General features: G+C 41.2%; 1 protein-coding gene across 1 annotated transcript; it reads right to left on the bottom strand.

The window, feature by feature from the left end:
• Nucleotides 1–1,137: 1,137 nt before the first annotated feature.
• On the bottom strand, nt 1,138–10,614 carry cxcl12b (chemokine (C-X-C motif) ligand 12b (stromal cell-derived factor 1)). The gene is made up of 4 exons (XM_070918549.1): nt 10,506–10,614; nt 7,992–8,109; nt 2,827–2,910; nt 1,138–1,177 (listed from the first exon to the last, which is right to left on the bottom strand). Exons 1-4 carry the CDS (start codon nt 10,570–10,572, stop codon nt 1,138–1,140), a joined length of 309 nt encoding a protein of 102 aa, XP_070774650.1. The 5' UTR covers nt 10,573–10,614.
• Between the last annotated feature and the right edge of the window lie 13,670 nt (nt 10,615–24,284).

Genomic DNA, 24,284 nt, shown 5'->3' with positions numbered 1-24,284 from the left:
GTGTTTTATTCCACTTCTTTATAGTATTTATCAGTAAAGTATGGCCTTGACATAACATCAGCTTTCCATTTCAGACTCTAACAACAGCGCGTTAAATATTTTGTGACTGGTAAAAACATAATTGTGTTTCATATAAGACATAAAGGTCACAACATCCCATCTTAAATCTTGCATAAGATAAACAGTGAAATATAATGATGTCAATGGCTCTGACCCCTTATAGCACCATAAGATCAGTGCTTGTTTCTTAGCAGTGTGTGTGAGCGTCCATCTGTCTGATGGTGGAGCGAGCTTGAAGACAATTCAAGATACTTTTGCAGCATGGCCTGCCCTGATTGGTCACTGCTAGTGACCCCATTGGCCAGCCTCTCTGTCTGTCCCATGACCCCTCAGCGTTGGAGTAATGCCAACTTCACCTCATATCAGAAGTCTTTAACACCACCATCCCAAATAGTTTTGAATGAATGTAAAGTCGATGAAGAATTCACTCTTTCCTAAAACCAATAAAGTGGAAGTCTTGGAGTAAATATAACTGATGGCTTTCACTTGGGTTTTATCGTTTGTGAATGATATATTTCTTCAGTTTGCCAAACCACATTTGGGCTATTTAGCCAGAACCTGCCAACAGATTCTTCCTAGGAGGCTTATGTGAGCGTTTCAGCAGCTCATATTTAGAGTTAATTTGACAGGAAGTGAAGGTAGCATTACCCACAAAGCCTTGTGTGAGACAGAAAGCTCAAATTGTTCCTTTATAGCTGCATGAAGTCAGAAAATACTATATACAGACACACAGAGTTAGTTCATGTGAAGCACATACAAACACACACACCCAGTCACAATCACCCAGCACTCACACACACATATATCTGACGTCAGCATGCGTCCCGTCGTTCCAAGGTGTAAAGGCACTTGGTGCTAACGTGGAGAGTTGGAGGTGACTGCGCGAGTGTCCAGAGGGATGGGTGGTGGTGCTGGGGACGACGCGGTTTGGCGGTGAAGTGCTGGTTCTGCAAGCGGTCCAGAGAGGTGGACAGGTACATACAGCGTGTTTACATACATCCATAGCAGTGACAGGGAGGTATACACGTTCGACCCACGGGAGGCCAGGTCTGACGACATACATGTCTTCCCTTGTGTTTAGTTTTTCTTGTTGTTGCGTCTTCTGGATTTCTTCACCCTGGAGAGAGATTAAAAAGGATATTTCGTGTTGTTTTGGCTCTTTAATTACAGTAACTCAAATATTTCATCTGCAATCCCAGTTTTCTGTGGCTACATTACATCAAATGGAAAATGTTAGTGTTTGATGCACATTTTCATACATATTTCCCTCTAATTGAGACATATCATTATTGGTATCTTTGGAAATCCTGTTATCTGAACTCCAATGAAGGTTCTTTAGGTTAAATGTTTCTCAGGAGAACAGAAATGTTCAATGGGCAGTTATTGACACACCAAAAAGTCTGCATGTCTGAGGAGGTTTAAGGTGTATGTTCGAAGGTGGGAAAGAGTAAATATTAGCTGAATTTGTTCATGTTAAATCCATTTAAGTGTGCATGCTGTTCTTAGCAGAGCGGTCATGGACATGGTAGGGGCCTCAAATGCTGGCAAACAGTTTTGATAGGTGAACATCATAGAATATAAATGTAATTTATGTGTAAGTGTAACTGAACATGAAAGAGGGTGACGCTGACAAAGAGCAGCCATGCTGTAGAAAAAAAAATCCCTCTCTCTATGAAAAACGGTTTGGAAGGAGAAGAATTCAACGCACTCTACGCACACACACACACACACACACACACACACACAAAACTGCTGTTTTAGTCATTTTTAGACATTTTTGCTGTACATAAAAACGTACTTAATAAGCTACAACTGTCTGGCGGAAAGGCTTAAAACAAAGCTGCTACTGCTGCTACATTTTTGCCCAGCAGTTAGGACGTGTAGTGGATACTCGGCTCTCTACACACAGTGTGCATCGAGACACATACAGTAGACAGAATAAGAAGTCATAGTTTTACAGTATGAAAGACTGTTTGCTGCTATGTGGCCTCAATGAACAGTGATAACTCTCAGGATAAAACTACATATAATAAAAATAATTCTGTATTCATGCAGGTACTTCACCAACACAATAAACAATATCTCATAAATCCTCAGAAATTACTTTATTGTTTGTTTTCACATTGCGTTTGAAGCGTTTAAAGATGTTTTAAGAAGCAGACATGCAGCCTGGTGATAATCACCACCAGACATGTTTTTATGAGGAATGCACACATTTTAACTGCATTGCTCATTAAAAACTGAACGAGCTGCTGCAGTTTTTACTATGAATAGTTTTCACCCACAATGGTGGGAGCAACTCCGTCGCTGATCTGCAATTAGTGATAATAATAATGTGGAAAATGCTTCTTAAAATAAAAAAATCACTTTTAAAAAATACATCAACATAAAACTCATGATAAGGTGCATTAAGTGTGAGCTGAGAGGGTAAACGTGCTGAACATGTGACTCTTCTGCAGTCTTGGCTGAAGTCTCACACACATCCTTATGAGAAAGAAGGAAGCAGACCAACCAGTGGCAGATTTATAACTATTCTTACTTGATGCTAATTATTTCACAGATAATAACTCAGCTGCTTACGTCAACCGCGTCAGTGATTTCAGAGAGTACTTGTCAGCAGGAAACTGAGAAATGGCCATTTTTAACAGTGGTTTATTTCTTCTTTGTAAGATCTAAACTGAGTGGAGAAGAGAGCTGTATTTCACTTCTGTCTTTGTCAGCGATGCTTGTGTCTGCACAGAGAGAGCGAGGAGGTGTTTCTCTTACTTGTTAATGGCGTTCTTTAAGTACTGCTGCAGCCACTTGGTCTCAGGGTTGATGCAAACTTCCCTGTTGCTCTTCAGCTTGGCACTGTGGGAGAAAAAGGTAGAATGTGACGGATTAGACACCACGTTCTGTGTATGTATTTCGGCTAAAATGTCCTATGGATGAATTTTACTGTTATGACAGACATGATATATATAAATATATGTTTGCTTCCTACACTGTTGTTCACATGAAGCAGGAGCAGCAGAGAAAGAGAGGAAGCAAAGTACTTTAGCCTTATCCAAACTCACATGTTAATAAATCAAGGACGTGCACTGGAGAATATGTTCACCTCTGGGCTTCTTTTGTAGCCAAACATCCGGTGATGGTGTACAGTACAGAGATTGTATCTATTGTATTAGCTGTGTGGTCAACCAGACTGTAACAAGACCTCTCAGTAGCCTCAAGGAAATGTGACTGACATTTTAATTAACATGGATCCTTAAAGAAGCTCATTCTTTTCTTTCTTCTTGTCTTTTTCTGCAGACATTTGAACGGGGATTTATGGATGTTTGTTTGTAATGGACATCAGAGATAATACGATATCCTTGGAAAGTGTAACTCACACCGAATCTAAAAGTGTGTGTATTGTGTCTGTGTGTTCAGGCTTGACAGAGTTATGATGAGACGGAGTATGAATTGACACATAATTGCTTCAGTTGGGCGCTAAGGGTTTTAAAGTACCTTCATTACTTTTCACCTCACACATTATCTTTCCCTCACGTAATATCTCTCCCTCCGCACCCCCCCTTCAACTCTCCCTCAGCTGCCTCACAGGTTGAGAACCTCTGTTCCAAAGCATACTGTAAGTTGATCTTCCAACTTCCACATCATGGCTGTGTAGGAACACTTTTAAAACCTCCTTTCAGATGTCGGAGTGTCCTTGAATGAATCGACATCATTTTCAGAACTTTTCCGACTCACAAAAGTAAACATAACTTTGACTTGACGACTTTTTTCACTGTGATGAATACCTTTCTCAAGCAAGTTTCAACTCTGTGCAAGTTGATGTATAAAGGGCTGAAATGAATGGAAAAGAATAGCTTCTTGCAACGCAGGAAAATTAACTAAAAACCCACAATGGCCTATAATTAGGATAATGGTATATAATGTAGAATAAACCTAAACACACAAAATGCTGGCATGGTCTTTTAAACATAAATGCCCCATAAGTAACATTTATAATTCCCTACAGCACTATAAAGATTGTAATACTGTATATGCTGTAATAAGTTGAAGAGATAATGCTCTAAAGATATGTCCTTAACTTCAGCTTTTTTATATGAAAGCTCACTTCAACAAAAGCTCAACTTAATCCCCTCAACATCTTCCAACACATCCCAGTTAAAACCAGAGGATTACTACTTCTAACAAGCTGTCACCTTTATGTCGAGAGTAACAAATCACACTGGTGCTGCTTAATTTAATATCGGCTAACCTGCATTATTTTTAGCCAAAAAAGGAACCCATTTTCCTTTGTTAGTGCACATGATAAGATAAAATAAAAATATCTGCTGTATTTATGTTTTGACACTTGACCTTGATGTTGAAACGAGCACAATATGTCAGGATAATATCGGATACGGTTTACGAAGGCCGAGATCAGAAACACCTCAGCTAAGCCCTAAAAACCTCAGCACATCCTACAACACATCCAAGCTGAAAACCAGAGGATTACTGCACATAACAGGCTGTCACCCTCCGGTCGGCGGTGAAAAATCACAGCTCTCTGTTTCCACTCAGGGACAGCTGGAGGGGAGGCTCACCTCGCGGATCACACTGTACTGTGTGGCTTGTAAAGCTGTCTCTACGCTGCACACAAAACATCTTAACTCACAGTTTGATGTCGAGTTTGTATGGGGAAGCGTTTTGTTCAGGCTGGTTTAAAAGTCATGGCTCCTACATTATGGGAGGGATACGTCCCACATCACGCCCTCAAAGGTGCATTTGTAGTGTGGAAGAGCTCAATAGGATTTTTGGCAAAACATCACTATTGGGGGCTATGTATATTATTTATAGGATGAAATCTTGTAAATGATTTTATCAGATTTTTGTATGTGTCATGATTGTATAATTGTATTTCTGTTTAATTCTGATTTGTGTTATATGTTATATATATGTTATATCTGTTACTGCTGCCTATCTTGGCCAGAACACTTGAATTTTAATCTCAATGAGGCTTTCTACATAAAGGTCAAATAAATAAATAATAACAAATAATACATTTGATTTTTTTTATATCAATCAGTATTTGATATGAATACGTAAATAAAATTTAAAGAATGCCTTGAAATTATTTTTTAAATGGGCGATTTAATTTGGACAGCTGTTTCAAGAGACTATAAACAGAAACATACTTTTACAATGTGATTTCTTTTTTAACCAGTGAAAATATAAATTCTGCTCGGAGAAAAATTGGATTTTACAGAGATCGATTGTGTTTACTGATCAGAATGGATATCATTTGCTTTAGATATATCTATGAGAGTGAAGCAGGATTTCTGAGTGATCCCACTTCATGGTGAACAGCTCTGTGGTCACAGAGTGTGTGTGTGTTCTTGTGGCCTGTTGATGCAGAGCTGAGCCAGATATTTAGCAGAGGATTTGTTATCTGCGGGGTGACTTTCAGATCTGTTGGGGCGACCATGGGGAGGGCAGCGGGGTCTCGCCCCCTCCAAACATGTGGATCTCACACCTCGGTGGCAAAAGGTCGTGTATGAGAGTTAACAACTCAAGAGGTGTCTCGCCCCACTGCTCCTCTTTCTCCTCCCTCCATCTCTCCATCACACCACGCTGCAAATTAAACACATTCCTCTGCGTCTCAAACTGCTCCCTCTTCACTGCTTTCTGATTCAATTTGAACCCCCACGCTCTCCTCCACCCCTGCTACCCCATTAACATGCCACCTCCCCTATTCCTCGCCCCCATTTAGATGCACACATACGAGCAAATGAGCAAATGGCCCCTGAACTTAAAAGAGCAGTTCAGGAGCATCAATCCAAGCATCAGCCCCCAAATCCCTCAAACTAACATGTGAGTCAGGAGGCCAAACAGCTCAGTAACTGGATCTGTGTTTGCTCTTCCTCCGGGGATGCCTCCTTCTTCCCCTCCTCTTTTATTTTAGGGGTGGCCACCTCATCTGCTCGGGAGCTCTCTGTTGTTTTGAGTCTCCCTTCATCCTGTTTATCTGTCTGCTTGTCTGGATGACCAGCTGAGAGCCTAAAACCTAATTGACTTGGCTGGAATTTGAGGGCCGGAGTTCCACAAGCAGCAGGTAGTAATTACTTCACAGCAAGTTAATACCAACAGCATGCTGGGGCGGGGGGTAGGATGAAGGCGCAGGGTGGGACATGGGTGGGAGGGAAGAGGGTATAGTGTTACTTCTTTCATCTGCCTCAACGGAGATATCGGAGCATCTCTGCGGGCTCCTCGTCCCAATGACTTCTTGACTCCTCTGGCAGTTTTCTGGAGGGAGGTTAGAGGGAGTTTGTGGCCCGGCTGGAGCGCCGTGTGCCCTCTCTGACCTTTTGCCACTCGCTCACCCCTCCTAACAGTCACCAGCCCTCCTCCCTTTTTTTGGCAGAAGCCCCACAGCCTTTTAGTCTTTTGGCTGTGAGGCTTCTGCCATCCAGTTTTCAATTGCAAACAAATGAATGAGGCTTTTTAGTTAATGTGTTCCAGACCAGTGACAATTGTTGTCTGGTGTTGCTGGGCACTTTGAGGCGGGAAATAAAACCAAAAAAAGTGGATAAGGGAACACAGGGGGTCAGCAGAAATACAAAGGTAATCACTTTGACCCTTAATTATTGCTTCCTTTGCAAAACATAAATGGCCCCCTTGAGCTCCGGCCGTCACCGCTTTCCTCTTTCTAAGAGGATCATGTTGTTTTAAACTCAGGCCTCTCATTAGGGGAAGAATAGAAGGATATTAACACCATGCTTCACACTCTCGTTCTATCTACACTGCATTCACCACGACCTTTTTATTTTATATACCAAATAATGATGAACAGTGAGGGAAAGTAAAAGTAAAAAAGGATAATGAAGCACCAGGCCTGTAACATATAGTGAGAAGGATGAGATGTCATGTGACACAGACATCAAACTTGTGAAATAATCAATAATAATATGATATAAATCAATCAGGATGAAAGGAAAAAATGAATAACAGCTGAAATCTGAATGATTGACTTTTTAGTAAGGCGAAGAAAAAAGAGTCATCAGCTTGGGTAGACGGGGAAATCAGCTGATAAAGCAAAATGGAATAAAATCAACAGAATGGTGCTTTTTAATGGTGTTGTATATGTTTGTTCATTATTATTTTTGAAGAGTTTCTGATTCTTGTTGGTTGTTAGTTTCATTGTAATAATTTGTAAATTAATTTCAATAAAATAGCATTATATCATATATGTAGAAATTTGTAGAAAGTTACCATTTAATGAAGATTTATTCCTGCAGCAAACGTGTGAGTAAGTATGTACCTCTGTAGTATTCCTTTAAGCTCTTTTTTTAGTTTCATCATTTGGTACATCCCCACTTATTGTCCCCACAAATGCATCTCACTACGAAGATGTTTCTGGGTGGGAGATCACACTCGCTTGCACAAGCACATCAAAGATATCCAACATGACGAGATCAGCTAGATTCTTCTTGCACTGTTGCGATCAATGAAAATGTTTAGTGCCACTCGGTGGAATTATTGTCAAGATGTCACATTACAGCCTGCACATTACTTCTCCTCTTGGCGGAGAGACAAAAACTCAACAAGTGATTTCCACACATGATGCCGAGGCGTGTTTCGAGGTGCTGCTGCGTTCAGCTACGTAATCAAGAGAGAATCACCTCCAGGCGAGCGCTGCATGTGGACGCAACGAGCTACAAATGAGGTTGTCAGACAGGTGGACCAGGTGCGTTAACCTTTAGCTCATGGAGAGCAGGATACTAGAAGGTTGACTTGACTCGTGACTCTGACCGACGCAGCCATTAAAATTCACCAAACTCTAAAAGATTGACCTTAAAAGAGCTTCCTAAGTGACAGAGTCCTTTAAACGACCATCAAACGTTCACATCAGGGAACAAATGTCTTGGAAGTTAATCACCACAGTCATTTTACACTCATTTACTTACATGACTTGGAAGGGGCAGTTGGGCGTGTGGAGGAACTTGAGCTCTTTGATGGACCGCTGAGGAACCGTGTTGAGGGTGGAACGACACCAGCACCGCTCTACCAGGCTGATGGGCTTTGCTGCGAACACACAACAAGGAAGATTTGCGTTTTAGTGTTAATGAAAGAAAAAGTGCTAAAACTACAAGACAAGAAATGATGCAGTTAAAACAAGTAGACTAGATTCACAGGACTCTCAGTGTTGTGGGAACAAGCTGTGATTTCAGCCCACTTACAGAAGCATTGACCAGTTTTATGAAGTGAAGTTAAATAATTCACTTTGGTTTGATCTTTTATAATCTCTCATAATTCCCACATAATGAACTCAGTTGTTTTAATGATTGTGCTATTCAGAAGCAGATGAAGTGACAGTTACATGGTAAACTGCCTGCATTTTGTTTATAAGAATTTAAACGTTTCATTGCTCCTGAAACAGAGAAGGATTTAAGATATTTACATCAACTGAAATTAAAATCAAAATTCAAACACAGTAGCTTCTACTTCATTTCAGTTGTGATCAAATGCATCGCTGCCCTCAGTGGACAAATTAAAAGCATGTTTAATCTACTGTAACAAGCCTTCACAAAGCATGGGAACGTATGAGTTTACCTGCTATTGCTCTGAACAACATGTTCATTAAAAAGAGATTAGCCCTTTTCTGACCAGTGTCTCACACACACACACACGCAGAATTTCAGCTTCTCACTCCCAGAGCATTCAGCCCGGCCACTCTAATGGAGAAGGGTCCTCGACACTCAATTTCCAATATTTGCCTCTTTTTTGAAAGACCACTCTGCGGCTCAGACGGCATCAGCAGCCTTTGTGGAAATCACCTCGAGTACATTCTTGACATGATTACAAATCACCGCTGTGCCTCCATGGAGGCTTGTGGAGGCCCAGAGGACCACAGATGCACACTAATAACTCCAAGTACACGCTATTACAAACTGATTGTAGTTTTGTACTCACTTGCCTTGTTTGAGCTACAGTTTACACATTTTCCAAAGAAATGATGATGTTGTAAAAATGTCAGTGACAAGATGAAGAGAAACACCCTGCTATAAAACTTTAAATCAGGACTCCATCCTAATAGCCTTGATGCTGTATACTCCACATATCACGTACAAATGGTTTAAAAGAAAGACTGCTTCACTGAGGCTGCAGTATGTGTCAAGAAATCTTAAAATATCACTGAGCTGATTTCACTGATTTTGCAGATATTTGGCAAATTACAAGAAGTCATTCTTCAGCCGTTTCCTGCTCAAATAAACACACAAATGAACTAAATCAAGTGCATCTGCTGTAACCGACAGACCTTTGATCTGGGCTTCAACATATTCCTGTTGATATGCATGTTTATAATGCAACTGCCAAATGTCCTGCCACAAATGGCTAAATCCTCAGTAATATCAGCCTAATGATTCACACCCATTCAGGATCTTTTCTCATGCAAACTAAAGGGATCATTATGCAGCATGCAGCACCGGGGCCAAAGGCGAGCATCGACTCCTATCACCACCGCATTGTTTATCCCTAATTAGAAACTAATTAAAAGAAAGCAAAGGGAAAAGACAAATACACACATTAAGACTGAACTCTTTAATATGCAATCAGGGGTCTTACTGGGGCCGAAACAACAAGCTTAGCATAACGCAGGCCAGGCGAGTCAACACCCCGGCTTGTCTCCTACCAAGGCTAACATGTGGGAGATTAATGTGGGGTCACTGTGGAAACTGCACTCCTCCTGTGGTACATTTAGTCCTGAATACTGAATATCATAATTACAGGAACATTTGCAACCTGATTTATTTCTAATTTTAAAAAAAGTCCCTAACATGTTGCAGTTGTAATGTAGATTACTGATTACAGTCAATATGCTGTAATGTAACTTCTATACTAGTAATCTAATTCTGCAATTAACCATTATTTATAAAAAACGAGAAAATCAACAAAAATGCATCTTTGAAAATGCAAAACCAGTGAAGTTTTGGCACTTTTCTCTTAGTTGCAGATTAATACATTTTGGAATATAAATCCACTGTCTGGTTGCTATTTTTCCATTTCTGAAAAACATGAGATGTAACAAAGCACAAAAGCCACAAGTACAACAAGGATTTTGTCTAAAAACTACCTTTCTTGTCTGCAACAAACAAAACTCATCAACCATCAAAACTGAGTTGAATAAACCCAGACAGAGAACTACCAACAGTGTCACAAGTTCAGCTTTGACAATGAAAAAGAAGTTAAATTCTGAAGCCAAAAGGAATCTTAGATTTAAGACATCTGCCTGGTTTTCTAATATATCTTGACACACAGCCGAGATTAAAATGATCCAAATAGCCTCAACATCCAGACTATACAAACAAAATCTCTCCCCCATCTTTCAGACTGAGACACTTAATGTAGCAAAATCAGTCAAAACCCTCAAATGTGATCAGACCAACCACTAAAGGTTATAAATAGTGTCTTGGACTCACCGTTGGAGGTTGGTACATGTGTGGCCACGGCCAGCAGAGCCATCAGTGCCAGCAGCTTGACATCCATGGTGGTGGGTTCACAGGCTGCAGGGGGGCTGCTCTCTCTCACTCTCGCTGCTACAATCCAGGACACAACTGTGACCGCCAGCTCCGCTGTGCACTGTGTTAAAGCTCAGACGGGAGAGAGAGAGTGAGAGGGAGAGGGAGGGAGTCCCACTTTCTCAGGAGGGAGGGGGCGGAGGGGGTCCCAGCATGAGAGGAGAGGAGGGGAGGAGAAGCAGGGAGCAGCAGCGAGTCAGTAGAGACTTCCTCGATTGTAAATGTGTTGGCTGGGAGTCAAGGAGAAGTCTGAGGGGAATTCTTTCCCTCTCTTTCTCTCTTTGCACTGATTTCTCTCCATTTTCCTCTTTTTTCTCTCTTTCTCTGTTAGTTCTGCTCTTTTGTCTATTTCATCTCTATTTCACGGTTCTTTCCTCTTCTTGCCACCTGCCACACACACAGTACAACCTGCACCGTGTCCAACCAGTCACTCACAGACTATTTTCAGAGCCAGAGCTCCCTGCTGTTGGACTAATATTGTTGTATATTTCAGCTGAGAGTTGTGTTATTGTTTACTGCTCTCTCTCTCTCTCTCGCTCTGACTGTGTCTCTCTTTCTCCTTTTCCCACTTATTGACTCCCTGTCATCTGGTTCATGTCTTTATTGGTCTCCTCTGGACTTCATGTCAGTTTCACTGTCTGCTCTGTGATGAAACTATTCAAGGACCGTCACACTTGTACCATTAAAATGAGAAGAGGGAAAGCTGTGTGGAATAAAAATGAGAACATTTCATTATAGAAACTTACAAATTGTGGATTACCTCTGTGACTCAGGTCTTTTCTGATTAGATTATTAAGATTATTAAGATTATTAAGAATAAGCTGACATTTGGAAAGGATGCTCCTGTATCCAAATAACTAATGACAATGATCAGATGTTATCTGATTTCTCCACAGCTTCAAATGACATTTCAAATCAGATTCAAAAGGATGTAGAAGAAAAGAACCATGTAGTACTTTTTTTGCAAACAGAATAAATTACAAATCACTTTTGGAAACCTGCATATCTGACCAGATGTGAGGATGTCAATTTGCTACAAAAAAGGATGGTTTGAGTTTGATTTCCTCATATGTCGGCGACTAAAAGTGTCTTCTTGTTTCCCCCTCTTGCAATGAATATTTATGGACGGTTATAAGGAATTATATGTAAATATATAGTTGAGAATAAAACGATGGATACATTTTAGGATGGATTTTTAACATCTGGCTGGGGACAACACATGTAGTAGTCTGCATGTTAACGGTAAACATATAGCAGTTGACATATGATGGCTGAAAAACTATTATTAACAGCATAACGGGACACAGTAGTGTGTGTGTGTGTGTGTGTGTAGGTGTTGCTGTGCAGTTAGTTTAGTATATGCATGTGTGTACATGTCTGCACATGTGTGAGTGTGTGTGTGTGTATCTGCAAACATGCATGCAATTATGCACCACATTCATGTCTCCTTTCCCTCCGTTCTGCTGCATTGAATCCAGCAGCTGGTAAACTGAAACTGGTCTTCATGCCAGGACTTGACGCCTTCACTGTCAGAGCTGTTGGAGGTGACCCCCCCCCCCCTCAACCCCCTCCTCCCCATCTGCAGCCCCCTACCACCACCTCCAGTAATAAAACCATACACTGCTAAAGACTGCCTGTCAATTCATACACTGGAACTCCTCCCCTGCAGTTTACAGGCCCTCACCATGCCGGCGTGCTGAGAGAGTGCTCGCAGGTCTGAGGCCTGCTGTAAGCTGTAAACCTGAGAGGGTGTTTACTATTAGCCAGAGAGTCATCCAATATAACCGCCATTAACAGTGTGGAGATGAAACTGAGCCGTGAAAAGACAAACATCAAATTACCTCGGAGCATTTACTCAGCTTTTCTTGACACAAACAATGCGTTTTTATTGTTTTATGGTCCAAGAAACAGCACAAAATTCAGTTAACGGTCATAAAGATAGACAACAGTTATTTTTTGTGTGGTTGTGCTGCTTTAACCATGCAAATTATTTCATAACTTGCCTCAAGTGGTATCCATCCATACAGATAGGTTTGATCAGAGATACCTGCTTCAGTGATTTCTGCTGCCACCCTAAAATAATGGAGGTGAATGGATCTTTGTTTTTGGTGCTGACAGTGTGTTCTGTGGATTATCCAGAGTAAAAGGGTTGTGAAAGAGTTTGCGCTCTTGAATCCAAGCGTTTCAAGAGATACTGTAGTGTCAGGTTTGTGTAGCCAAAATCAAGAGTCCCATTTCATAGAAAAATTGGTGGCACACTGACAAAAAGATAGAAGATGCTCTTAAGATGGGAAAAGAAACAATTTATTCCAGGGTTGAGGACCATCATCAGCACAACTTCATCTGTTATGCAGAGTAACCAGGACATTGTTTGCTAAGGAATTGTTAAAATGTGATTTTTCAGTGTTGTGGACACAGCAAACCAGGTTCCATTCACCTCCATTATGTTGGGGTGGGAACAGAAATGGACAAATAAAACCCAAACCATCTGCATGCCAAGATTCAACTAGAGGTTAGTTAAAAAAGTATATATATATAATTTTTGTCTTTTGGATGAACTGACCCTTTAATGTATGCTTGTGTATTAGATTATGGGTTTATAAAGGACCACACTACTAGTTTTCTTAAGCAGGGCTGGGAAACAGATGTAGGTGTATAAGGTTTGATTTGATTAAACACAGCGCCTCACAGTGAAGCTTGCCACACCTTCAACATACAACTCTGTTTGGATTTTCTCCAGGCATGTAATGTTTCTATGATGGGATGTTTGAATAATTCTGTATTATGTTTCATGCAAACACTAACATTTACAAGTTAGCTCAGATAAACCCCAAACTCCCAAACTACCTGAAACCTTGTCAATCTTATCTTCACAGCGAGAGTTGTATTTACTGAGACACAAAAACAAATGTCAGAAGTGTTTTAGCTGCTCGAGCGCTAACACGCCACAGGAGCACGGCCGCGATGGAGGCCGGGAATGTGTTTGGCACGTTTACCGCTGACCTGTGGGACAACACTGCCACTTGTATCACACGTGGGGTCAGAGGTCAGTGTTTCATGTCCCTGTATAGGGTTACGGGCAATTGGGCTGCCAGGTCTTTGTTCTGGACCAGCCCTGATAGACGAGCCTGCACAAATGGCTGCCATGATGAGGGACATGATGGAGAGCAGACGAGTATTTAGTCCGGGTGGATGGTCTGCATCAGGTCCACACATGCAACACCCTCCTACTTGAATGAAATAATTGCCCAAATAAAGGTTATTAGAGGCAATAAATGTTTTCATTTTCCCTGTAAATGTGATTGTCTCTTGTAAAACAAAACCTTGATCACAACAGGACATCTGAGGATGTGGTTAAATAGGAACGAATGGGGTTTTTAATGAGAGAAGAAAACATCCGAATGTTTTTTTACCCTCTAACAAAACCTGCTGTTTTCCTGCTGGGATTCTGCTCATGCTTTGTAGTGAATTTGCACAAGAATTTAGTCTTAGAAGTAAAGTAACACACATGTTAAAAATCTTTCTAAACAGGCTACAACCCAATAGAATAATATACATATAAGCTCACATTTAATGCCATTATGAACTAAAGAGTATAACATACATGCACTCTGTCCACTTCAATAATCATCTTTCACCAGCAGATGTGTCATAGCACTTAAACCAAACCCACACAAGCACATTATTAAGGTCTTTAATGCCCCTCCATGTAAAAATGAACCCAAATAAACACAGACTAATCTTTTCGGTAATCTCCCATGCGACAGCAGATCCAGACTTTCCTGTTGGGATCTCTGTGTGGAGATTGCTCTGTGATCCACAGTTTATTGTGTTTGTCCAGCGGTTTGAGTCTGGTGCTGAGTTTTATTTTATGGTGGCAGGGCAGATGAAAGGTTTCCCTCCACTGGGCTTAGATAAACAGTAGTTCACAATCACAATCACACACACTCACGCTGAATGAGAGGCTCGAAATGTGCCATGTAAACACACATTAATCAACATGTGGAAAAATTCTCAAGAGCACCAAATGTATTGGCTGCTAGATCATAAAAAAGGGAAAGTGTTGAGTTAAAACTATGCCCTCTACATCTAGTCAGTATTGTGAAGTGGCTGAGTAGTTTACAGTATATAAAAGATTTACAGTCTGAGGAGGGCAATGGATTTGGATTTTATGTTGAGTGAAAAAAACTTCAAGATATACTGGAGTTGTCTGTGTGTTGCCTGTGTGTGTCTTTATGGTGGTGATTTGAAGCTGGGTTCTGTAAACAGGATAAACAGGAGGTTTGGGGGGTTTAAAGTGTGTGTGTGTGTGGGTTAGAGAGGGGGGGCAGGTGTGTGATGTGTTTTTTGGGGGGTCGCTGTTATCAGTTAGCACGTTTTTCCCTGAGCCTCAGCAGCTGGCTTCTCAGGGAGAACACACACACACACACACACACACATTAGTGAGATGGGGCCTCCTGCAGTGCAGAGAAAATGTTTTCATTAAACACTTAAGTCTGTTAATAAGTAATGAATCAAATTCTCTCCAGATGCCAAAATGATCATCTGTTTAATTATTAATGGATCAAAAATGCTGCAGCGGACAACAATTGTATTTGTGCTGGAAACTACTTCAGTAAAACTCAGAGGCAGAGTAACAGTTGTGGGTACTGAAGTGTATCCAAGTATATCAGTGATGCTTTAGTCACAAAGCTTTGAGGTTTCTGAGAGATCACCTTGTCATTATATATTATAAAACCACTATCTTCCTGTGAAGGCCATAACAGCACAACTGTAGGCTTATCTGTAAATCTCACCTTTCTGAATGTAGTTCTGCACAGTACTTCATCAAAACTATACTTAAATTAACGTAGACTTACTGATTTCATAGAGAATCTAAATAAATAAAAAGTATATGAAAAAGGTAACCTCAGAGACATAATGTTAACATGCTAACACATTAAATTAACGCAACATTCATATCAAAGTACTGCTGTACCCAAGTACAGTCTTGCTTTTCATTTATTAGTACTTTAGCAGGTAAATAAATCATTAGAATATATCATACTGTAGAGCTACTGTAGAAATAAAACAGAGTGAAATCTAATAATGATAATTATTATTCTCATTTGTCATCACACATGTTGAACAATCCATTTCTGAGGTACAAATTAGACAACATTTATTTGTTACATTTCAAATGTAATTTGGACTTTCAAGCATTCATTTACACTGGCTAATATGATGTGGTTAGTGATTAAGTACAACATAATTAAACAAAATAACACACTGTTAATAGCTTTGAAACAAATTGAAATTTGCACCACTGAAAGTAAGAAACAATCGACAAAACACCAGCGTGACAAGAAATGTTGCAGGCACACACTAACAGGTTAAATGAGTAGAATACAAACAACAGCACAACATTATATGAGCACTCAGGGGGCAGCAGTGTAGTAGCAGTCGAAAAGAAACATTGATTAAACACCAAAGAGGCCTTGGCTGAACAAAACCTGGAGAGAGCTCCTCATTGAGTCCGCCTCCTGGCCTATAATCCTGCATTCCCCTTCACATGTACAGCACATACAGTCAGAAAGCTACGCACAGAGTGATGATAAAGGCATTTCCATTTGAATGAGCGTCTGGTCTTTAGGTAGAAACGTCCTGAACGTGTTTGAAGTTTTCAGCTCTCCTTGGCTGTCAGTTACGGGAGAAAGGCCTCTCAGTGACTAATCCAGTTTACTTTGTGCCCGTTTGTGGAGGAGAGAATCTGGCATGACACCAAATGCCACTCAATAGATGCTTTTTCCAAACAAAGGCAAAAAAATGGCCGCCTCCTCCTCCTCCTCCTCCTCGCTCCTCGTTTCCTGCTTGACAAGCACATTGAATCCGTCTCGTCTTTCATATATTTGTCAAGAGCGCGGTTTGTATCTGACCCCATTTCCATGGTTTCAGCTCCTGTATAAGACAGGACATGTGTTTACTGTATACATTATGGGATGCTGAGAAAAGACAGGGCGGACTGGAGTGCTGGTGCCCTTTGGTGCCACATTCAAGTGTGTGAGACTGTGTGATTTTAATTCTAGGCAGTTGTCTGCTCCTCTTCTCAGGGAAAAGCCGAGAGCAGGAGGCCATATGAAGGGATGCTCATCACAGCTCCAACTCTAATTGGATGGGATGTACCATGAACGCTCAGTGACCGTGAGCGCGTCGTCAAACCACATGAGTGTGTTTCTATAAATGACTGTGTACGTCTGTTGTATATAAAGGCTGCTCTTTATAGACCTGGATGAGAACAAGGGCTTGGGACAAAACCAGTTCATCAAATACCCATAAATTGTTAAACATGGAGGTCAGAAAATTCCCTTGATCTTTCTGGAATTCATCTTCATAATCAAGTTTATCATTCAGAACAATAAAGGTTGGCATTTGTGGGAGCCCATGATTGAGAACAGAGGTTTTGTGCTCAGGAAACAGTTGAGTAAACAGCGTGAATGTTGGTCAGTGGTATGAGAAAATATTGACTTGAGACAAATGACCGCATCAAAAAACAACAACAAAAAATCGACACAACGACTGAAGAGTTGGATGCAGACTGGGAACAGAAAATTGTGAAATAGCATCAGTTTCCAGAGTGAAAAAGAAGCATGAAAGGTGTTGAAATAAAAGAAAGTGGTATTAGAAGAAGTATAAAGTGAATAATGAGTTTGCAATGTATTTATATTATTTCACAAATCAACAAGATTGCGTGCAGATGCATGAATGTGCACTGAGCATGATGACACATGCAAAGGTTTTGGGTGTTCTCACTTTGTGCCACTGACAGCACATGCAGACTTCATGACATCACCTCTGAGATCCGCGGTAGAAAAGACACTAATTGCGGCCGCTGTTCGCCCCTCCTCCTTCAACAGTCCCATGGCGATGAGTGATTGAGGGGTCCATTTCAAATTGACAAGTTTAATTTCCCATAGTTTGTCTTTAGCCAAAGCTGACGCAGGCCAAGGGGAGATAAATTGAAAACACCAGGTTACATGGCAGAGTTTTAAAGAACATATTCTTCTGTTGAGCTTTTCAGCTATGGCAAATTAAAGTCGATTTGGCTGAAACACATCCTGCAGCTCGAGCTTTGATGGTAACAACTCTGCAAACAGCAGCATTTTCTCGAGTTCACTCTTCGCTAAATCTGTGGTTTGTTCAGGCGATTCACTGTGTAAAACCTGTGCAGTCAAATGAGAAAGGATGCTGTCTTTGTGATGTAAATTACTTATGGACTCTGAAGGCTTAATGGGATGTATGTCTGGCACATCAGGAACAAATCTGTTGGCTTTGGCACACTCACACATAACTTTTATTTAAACACCGCACACATCCACGTTGTTTCCAGCGCTGGCTTCTCAGCACCTCGTGATCGACACACAAACAAGCAGAGCGGCGCTGCGGAACGAGGCCAGGGCTGACGCCAGGCAGGGAAGAGATCCTCCGAGACCTGGGACGGAGCTGAGGTCATGACCCCGGCAGATTGGACCGCCAGTATCAGCGTGAGTCCTCCTCGCTGCTCCCAGTCTGGCCAGGACTCACACTCTGGCAGGTGGGAGGCAGGCAGGCAGTACTTTCTCTTCTTAAACTGTTTAAGCTACAATAGTTGACAGAGTGTTTGTGCTTGGACAGCCAACATAATCCTGTGTTAAACAGAGAAAGCCTGTTTCTGGATAGGTGTTTTATTCCAATCCACTCGCCAAACAGACCTGCGAGGGTCACGCTGCTATGGTGCATTGATCGGTTAAAGTTAGGTTACCATGGTTAAACAAAACAAAAGCCAACACTGACTCTGTTGCTGAGGATACTGTATTATCCCCCACATGCCTAATTTTAACTACGCTAATAAACATGAAGTTCCTACTAGTTCCTACTTGGCACTGAATGCTGGCACTGGATGGACCTGTGTATGGCAAAATGTCCCAATATGAATGTATATCTTCAGTATTGAAAAATCACATTACTTTACTAATTGCTTAACCTCAAAAGTAATTCATAATTTTATTTAGTATTTAACATGTGTTTGAATACATTAAATGGGTTTTTAATTTTCAATTTGCACTTGAAAAAAGTGGAAACGCTGAAAATGTGGAAAATGACACCTCAAAATAACATTTTTGGCTGGGGTGGAAAAGTTGGAGTATTGATAAAAGCAAAATGCAAGACAGACAGACAGCGAAAAAATGATGTGACTTAAACATCCACTGAAGCCTCCGCTCCACTGAAGACACGAAAAATGTCAAAAACATCAGATTTGTATGGAGCGATAAGAAGACTGTAAAGTTCCTCCAATTAATACGTGAAACTAACATAAAAGCCATATTTGCATCATGTTTTCTGCAGTGTTTCCCACCGACTGACTGAAAAGCCTGGCGCTCAACAACACACAACATGTAAATAAGACACAGCTCGCCATCCTAACCCCTACCCTACCTGTAACAAGATGTTGTCTTTGACATGTTTTATCACAAGCTGCGTTTCTTTAACTCAAACCAAACAGGTTTCAAATACAAATGTATGTTTTATAAAAAATCTTGAGATCTACCGACTACATTTGCTTCAAACACCTCACTCAGATAAATGTCAGGCTGCTTGACGAGACAGATTATTACATGAGACATTCTGAATGGTCTCGTCTTATTGTTTGCCATTTCATGACAAGCTGGTTCACTTCTCAGTTTCCCCCAACTTGGTCATTTTCCCTGTCTTCGCTCTCACCCCTCATCTCTGTTCTTTGCCTCTTCTAATGTTACCAGTCATTTATTCTGTCCATCTACAGACCACGGCAGGCTTGTTTTCAGAGCATTAGAGCCCGTTCTCCCCGCCAGCAGAGAAAACTCAGCAGCGAGAGCCGATAGGATCTACTATAGGGAACTCAGTAGCTGTCCTGCCAACATATTCCAGAGAGAGAGAGATTGAAGTGCACTCAGTCAGGGCAGCCAGACACACACACACATACAGAAGCAAGAATCCAAAGACTAGTTCACATGAAGGCATGTATATACCTACACACACACCAGCATGTTTATTATCAACTCCCCTTAGAAGTCTTGCACTTAACGTGTTTCTTTTGCTTTCTTTGCTCTTGGCCTGAGCAAGGCTATATATGCTAGATGTTGTTATTGTGTGGCTGAAGACTGCGGATGTAGTGACGCAATGTTAATGTTGGTGACACATGCAGTTACCACCATGGGTGAGTGCTAATGCCGTTGCAGACGTGCCTCATGATGCACTTGTTCTAATGGTCACTAGTATGTGGCTGTAATGAAGCATCGCACGAGTTCAGGCAGCTCACTGGAGTCCCACTGATTGACATCAGCTGTGTCATTCATACTGCACAATCATCGGCTCGTTCACAGCTGTGTGACGAGCATCAAGGCTAGTTTCACTGGTGTTATGTGAATATTAGGAGTTGGACTCATTGAGATAAGGGTGCAAAGTGCAAGCGCCAATCAAACCTCAATCAAGCAAAAACACTGTAGAAAACAAGTTAGAAATATAGCATTTATGTTTGGTTAATTCATTTGAGGAATGTTTTCGTCTCTGCAGTGGAAACTTTTTAGCGATATTACAAGTTTTTTTTATTTTCTGCGTTTCCACCCCCATTTTTTTTTTTTTTACAAATTGAAATTGCACATAAAACAGGTGGATGGAAATGCAAGTAATGGGAACTATTACTGCTGATATGCTCATGCTAATGTTTGCTGATGCAGCTCCCTCCACCACCCCAACCATTTCCAATAAATGGTCAATTCCTCGATCAAAGTGACTGAGTGGATTAAAGTCAACGTGAAAACCCACAACTTCTCTCTCAAAATACTAAACCATTTTTTTGTGATTTTGTGTGCCTTAGAGGGCATTTTGAAAATAGCTGTTCAATGTGGGGATATTGAGACTTCAGGATGTGTGAATAGGCCTTTTTCACAGCAGACATTTTGACTTGTCAAAACAGGAAAAGCACAGGTGAAGCACATTTCTCTAACAATGGCTCAGTTCCATGAAGTGTTCCAGTAAGCAAAGCCAGTGAGCCAACATGCAGAAAACCAAGACCCTGGAACTAGCTCAACTAAATGGAATGCAGCAATTTCTAATGTTATCAATTACACCTGTGATTTTCCTATTACGTCATGCCAAAATGTCTGCTGTGAAAAAGGTCTATGGCAGCCAATCACACTCAGCTGTGCTGGTTGCTGCTTGCTTGTTCCACGTAAACCAACCAAATTTTAAATTTCTGGCTCCAAGTGTAAACCCAAGCTTCATAGGCTTCAAAGTGTCCTTTTAGAAACCAGAGACATAACGAGACGCTAAGTTCATTCTTGACCTTGTAGTAGTTTCACAGTAGATCATCTCGTCACGAGGTCCATTCAGTAGCTGTTTTAGAGCATTCCTTAAGAATGAACAAACATGATACGCGCTGTTTAATCCATTCCTTGCACCTTTGTGTGAAGCTTTTCCATTTTTCATCTGCATTACAAGACTAAAAATAATCTTGCATGTTTGTTTAAATACGTGGGTGGACTGCAACTGGCAGTGAAATTAAACTGAACAAATGTCCAGTTCTGGAGAAGTGAGGAATAAACACAGATGTTGCTCAATTTATTGCTCAATCTCTGAACTCTCAAACGAGCAGCGCTTCTCATGGGATGTGCTGTTTTATGATGGGCTCTTTTATGATTAACTGCTGTAAAAATACAGACATAATAGAATACAATATCCTTGAAATGACCAACCATTAATCAGCAAATGTTTTGAATGGGGGCCATGCATATTTAGACTGTAGAAACAAGAAAGAATAATGTGACAAAAGTGGTTTCATTATAGCTAAGAGGTCCTGAACTTCAAAACAAGCCCTCTGTAATAAATATAAAGGCTCAAAGACTTGGTTGTACTGCACTTTGGTGTAAACATCCCCCTTTTAATCCTACACTTTGTCTTGTTCACATTATCTAATACAATATATATTTTCATGTGGGGCATTGAGTTTCATTTTGAGACCAAAAACTGTCTCAAACCATTTTTGGCCACTCAGCTTTTTACTGGAGGCCCATTAACTGGTATTATGAGTCCCGTCCTCTCAGTATCGCCAATTTATAACCCGTCTGTGAAAACATGACAGGACTTTCTCTCTCCTCCTCCTCCTTCTTCTTCTCTCTAGACGGAGGGATAACAAGACGAGACCTTTACCCGCCCATTGAAGTCTCTGTGAGATGGTTCCCAGATGGAAGAGAGTTATAAATCCTCACACTAAATGTGACGTGACAGATCAAAGTCCACGTGTCGCTTTCCTCTGAAACAGTGGCACAGGTTGGCCACAGGTTTCGTCTTGATCCCTGCGCTGAATAAAAGCGATTCTCCTATACCCTGAGGAAATATGAAATATGAGGGGCATTACAGCGGCCATTCTTGCAGATGTGGACAACGACTGAACCAGTGAACACACGTCGAATGGAGCTTCATGTCTATATCTTTAAAACAAAGTGAAATCTCTCAGAAGATAACGTATGACATCGACAGGGCAGTTTGTCAAATATGGAATATGACTTTATTCACTGAGCATCCTGTGGTCGTTTAACATTTGATATCCGTCTTTAAGGTGACGCTTCATTCACAATTTCCCACACTAATTTTAAAAAGCTTAAAAAAACCCACTGTATGCTACTGCTCAGCACCAAACAGCAGACAGAAAGAGTTAGCTGGCGAACATAGTGGAGCATTTAGCAGCTGAAGAGACAGATATGTCCCACAGGAGTCGGTAGAGACCAAAAACAGAGCTAAAAGAGAGTGCATATTGGACAGAAATATGACTCCAAATAAATAATAATGTTGCTGTTGTGCAAATAAACAACTGTTTATCGTTGTTTGTTATATCTTTGAAATTAAAATTCAATTTGAATCTTTATATTCCTCAGATGCAACGTCATGAAATTAAGCACGGCAAAAGCTTTCGGAGTGTTTGGTCCTTCAAAGCTTTATCTCTGGCAACGGTAGATTGGTGCACTATTGAGCCATGAAGGAACACACAAAAAGAAAAAAAAACCTCAAGTGTCTTACAGCTCAGCCACCCACAATGATCTTTCCTTTAGAAATCAATGAGAGTAAAGGCTAGAATTACTCATGGGAGACGAGCAGACGTGAGCACTTCTGGACTGTTTATATTGATCAGATGCTCATCTGTGCTGCTTTCAAGGACCTGATCCTCTTGTGCATGAAAAGATGATGGATAGAAACGTGGACGTGAGCAGACAAAGCTCATATGGAGACACACACACACACACACACACACACTTAACACACACTCAAACACACACACACACATAAATTCCATCCTCCTCTCTCACCTCTCCATGCACCTAACACCCATCTTGAAAGATGCCGATGGACTGGTCGCGGTGTAAGGTCTCAGTGAGTTGTGTTTGAAGTGTGTGAGGGGGGGGGTTGTCCGGCTGGGTCATTGTCCACTGACACACACACTCTCTGACCTTCGGTGCCAGGCCCGGGGCCGAAGACCCTGCTGAATAGAAGAGCAGATGGTTGAGTGCCTTCAATGGAAACTGAGAAAGAAAAGAAAAACAGAGCAAGGAAGAGAAGAAAAGATCAGGAGGACGGCCGGGATTAAAGATGCCTAAAGAGACGGGCAGGTGTGTGTGAATGTGAGTGTGTGCAGGTTTGCTCCACGCATGTGTAATTTGTATCTCTCTGCATCTTTCTATCCAGCAACAGGCAATAAAATCGTTGCAAATGGACAGTGTTTATGCAGCATGCATGAATTTGCAGATATACTGAATATACACATATACACGCAAGCCTAAACCAGATCTTGTGTAACTGAACTCCTTACAGGGGGAATACTGTGTGAGACATCTGCCTCTACGTTTAGCAGATTCAGGGCATAAGACTTAACTGAGTGTCCACACACACACACACACACACACACACACACAGCAGACACACATTTTTATTCATCAATTACCTGCAGCTGTTGCTTCACTAAAATGTTTTTTCTTAGGAATTAAGCCATGTTTAACAGCCAGATGAACAGAAACATGTAGGCAGGCATTTAATAATGTTTCATGTCAAAAAGGACATGATGACCAGTCCCTTGCCCCATCTTTGTTCCTGTACTCAGCAGCTTCTATAAACAGATTCCCAAACTGAGTTTCCATTAGATTTGTGAATGTTAAGCCCCAGAGTGCAGAGCTATGCCTCAGATGATAAAATGTGCCTAAAATAGTGGCCAGGGCTGACCTTGGATCTGCCTATTGGTACAAAGTTTCCATGGCTTTGGCAACACTCAGGGGGAATCTGGGTTCCCAGATAATTTGTGAGATGACGATGTACTTGAATATTGTGTTGTTTGGCTTTTTATTATTTAGTGATGTGCCTGGTGAAGACCAACTGAGATTAGGAAGGTATCTACCTGCTCAAGTACCAATGAATAAACAACGAAGGTTACAGTGACCTTCTTCTTTTTCTGTAACAAATGTTTTACAAAGTTCAGACCAGGAAGGTCTGGTACTAACAGTGTGTGAAAGGTAGAAATAAGTGGCAACGTGGATAGAAATGTGAGATGCCCGGCAGTCACCGTAAGTGAGGGTGCTGCAGCTCCCTTGCCTCCAGGTGGCCGGGGCTTTTTTTTCTGTCATGTTACACCCCACCTCTCCC

This window comes from Enoplosus armatus, chromosome 2, assembly GCF_043641665.1.
Source record: "Enoplosus armatus isolate fEnoArm2 chromosome 2, fEnoArm2.hap1, whole genome shotgun sequence".
In the NCBI taxonomy this organism is placed as follows: domain Eukaryota; kingdom Metazoa; phylum Chordata; class Actinopteri; order Centrarchiformes; family Enoplosidae; genus Enoplosus; species Enoplosus armatus.
The sequence above is the reverse complement of the archived record's forward strand: the minus strand, read 5'-3'. Positions and strand labels throughout refer to the sequence as shown.

What these genes read in the sequence shown, in the direction of transcription:
- cxcl12b (XM_070918549.1), bottom strand. Translation starts at nt 10,572, where the DNA reads ATGGATGTCAAGCTGCTGGCACTGATGGCTCTGCTGGCCGTGGCCACA. An exon ending in ACATGTACCAACCTCCAACG is followed by an intron (nt 8,110 to 10,505) that starts GTGAGTCCAAGA and finishes GTGTGTTCGCAG; the next exon opens with CAAAGCCCATCAGCCTGGTA. An exon ending in AACTGCCCCTTCCAAGTCAT is followed by an intron (nt 2,911 to 7,991) that starts GTAAGTAAATGA and finishes TTTCTCCCACAG; the next exon opens with TGCCAAGCTGAAGAGCAACA.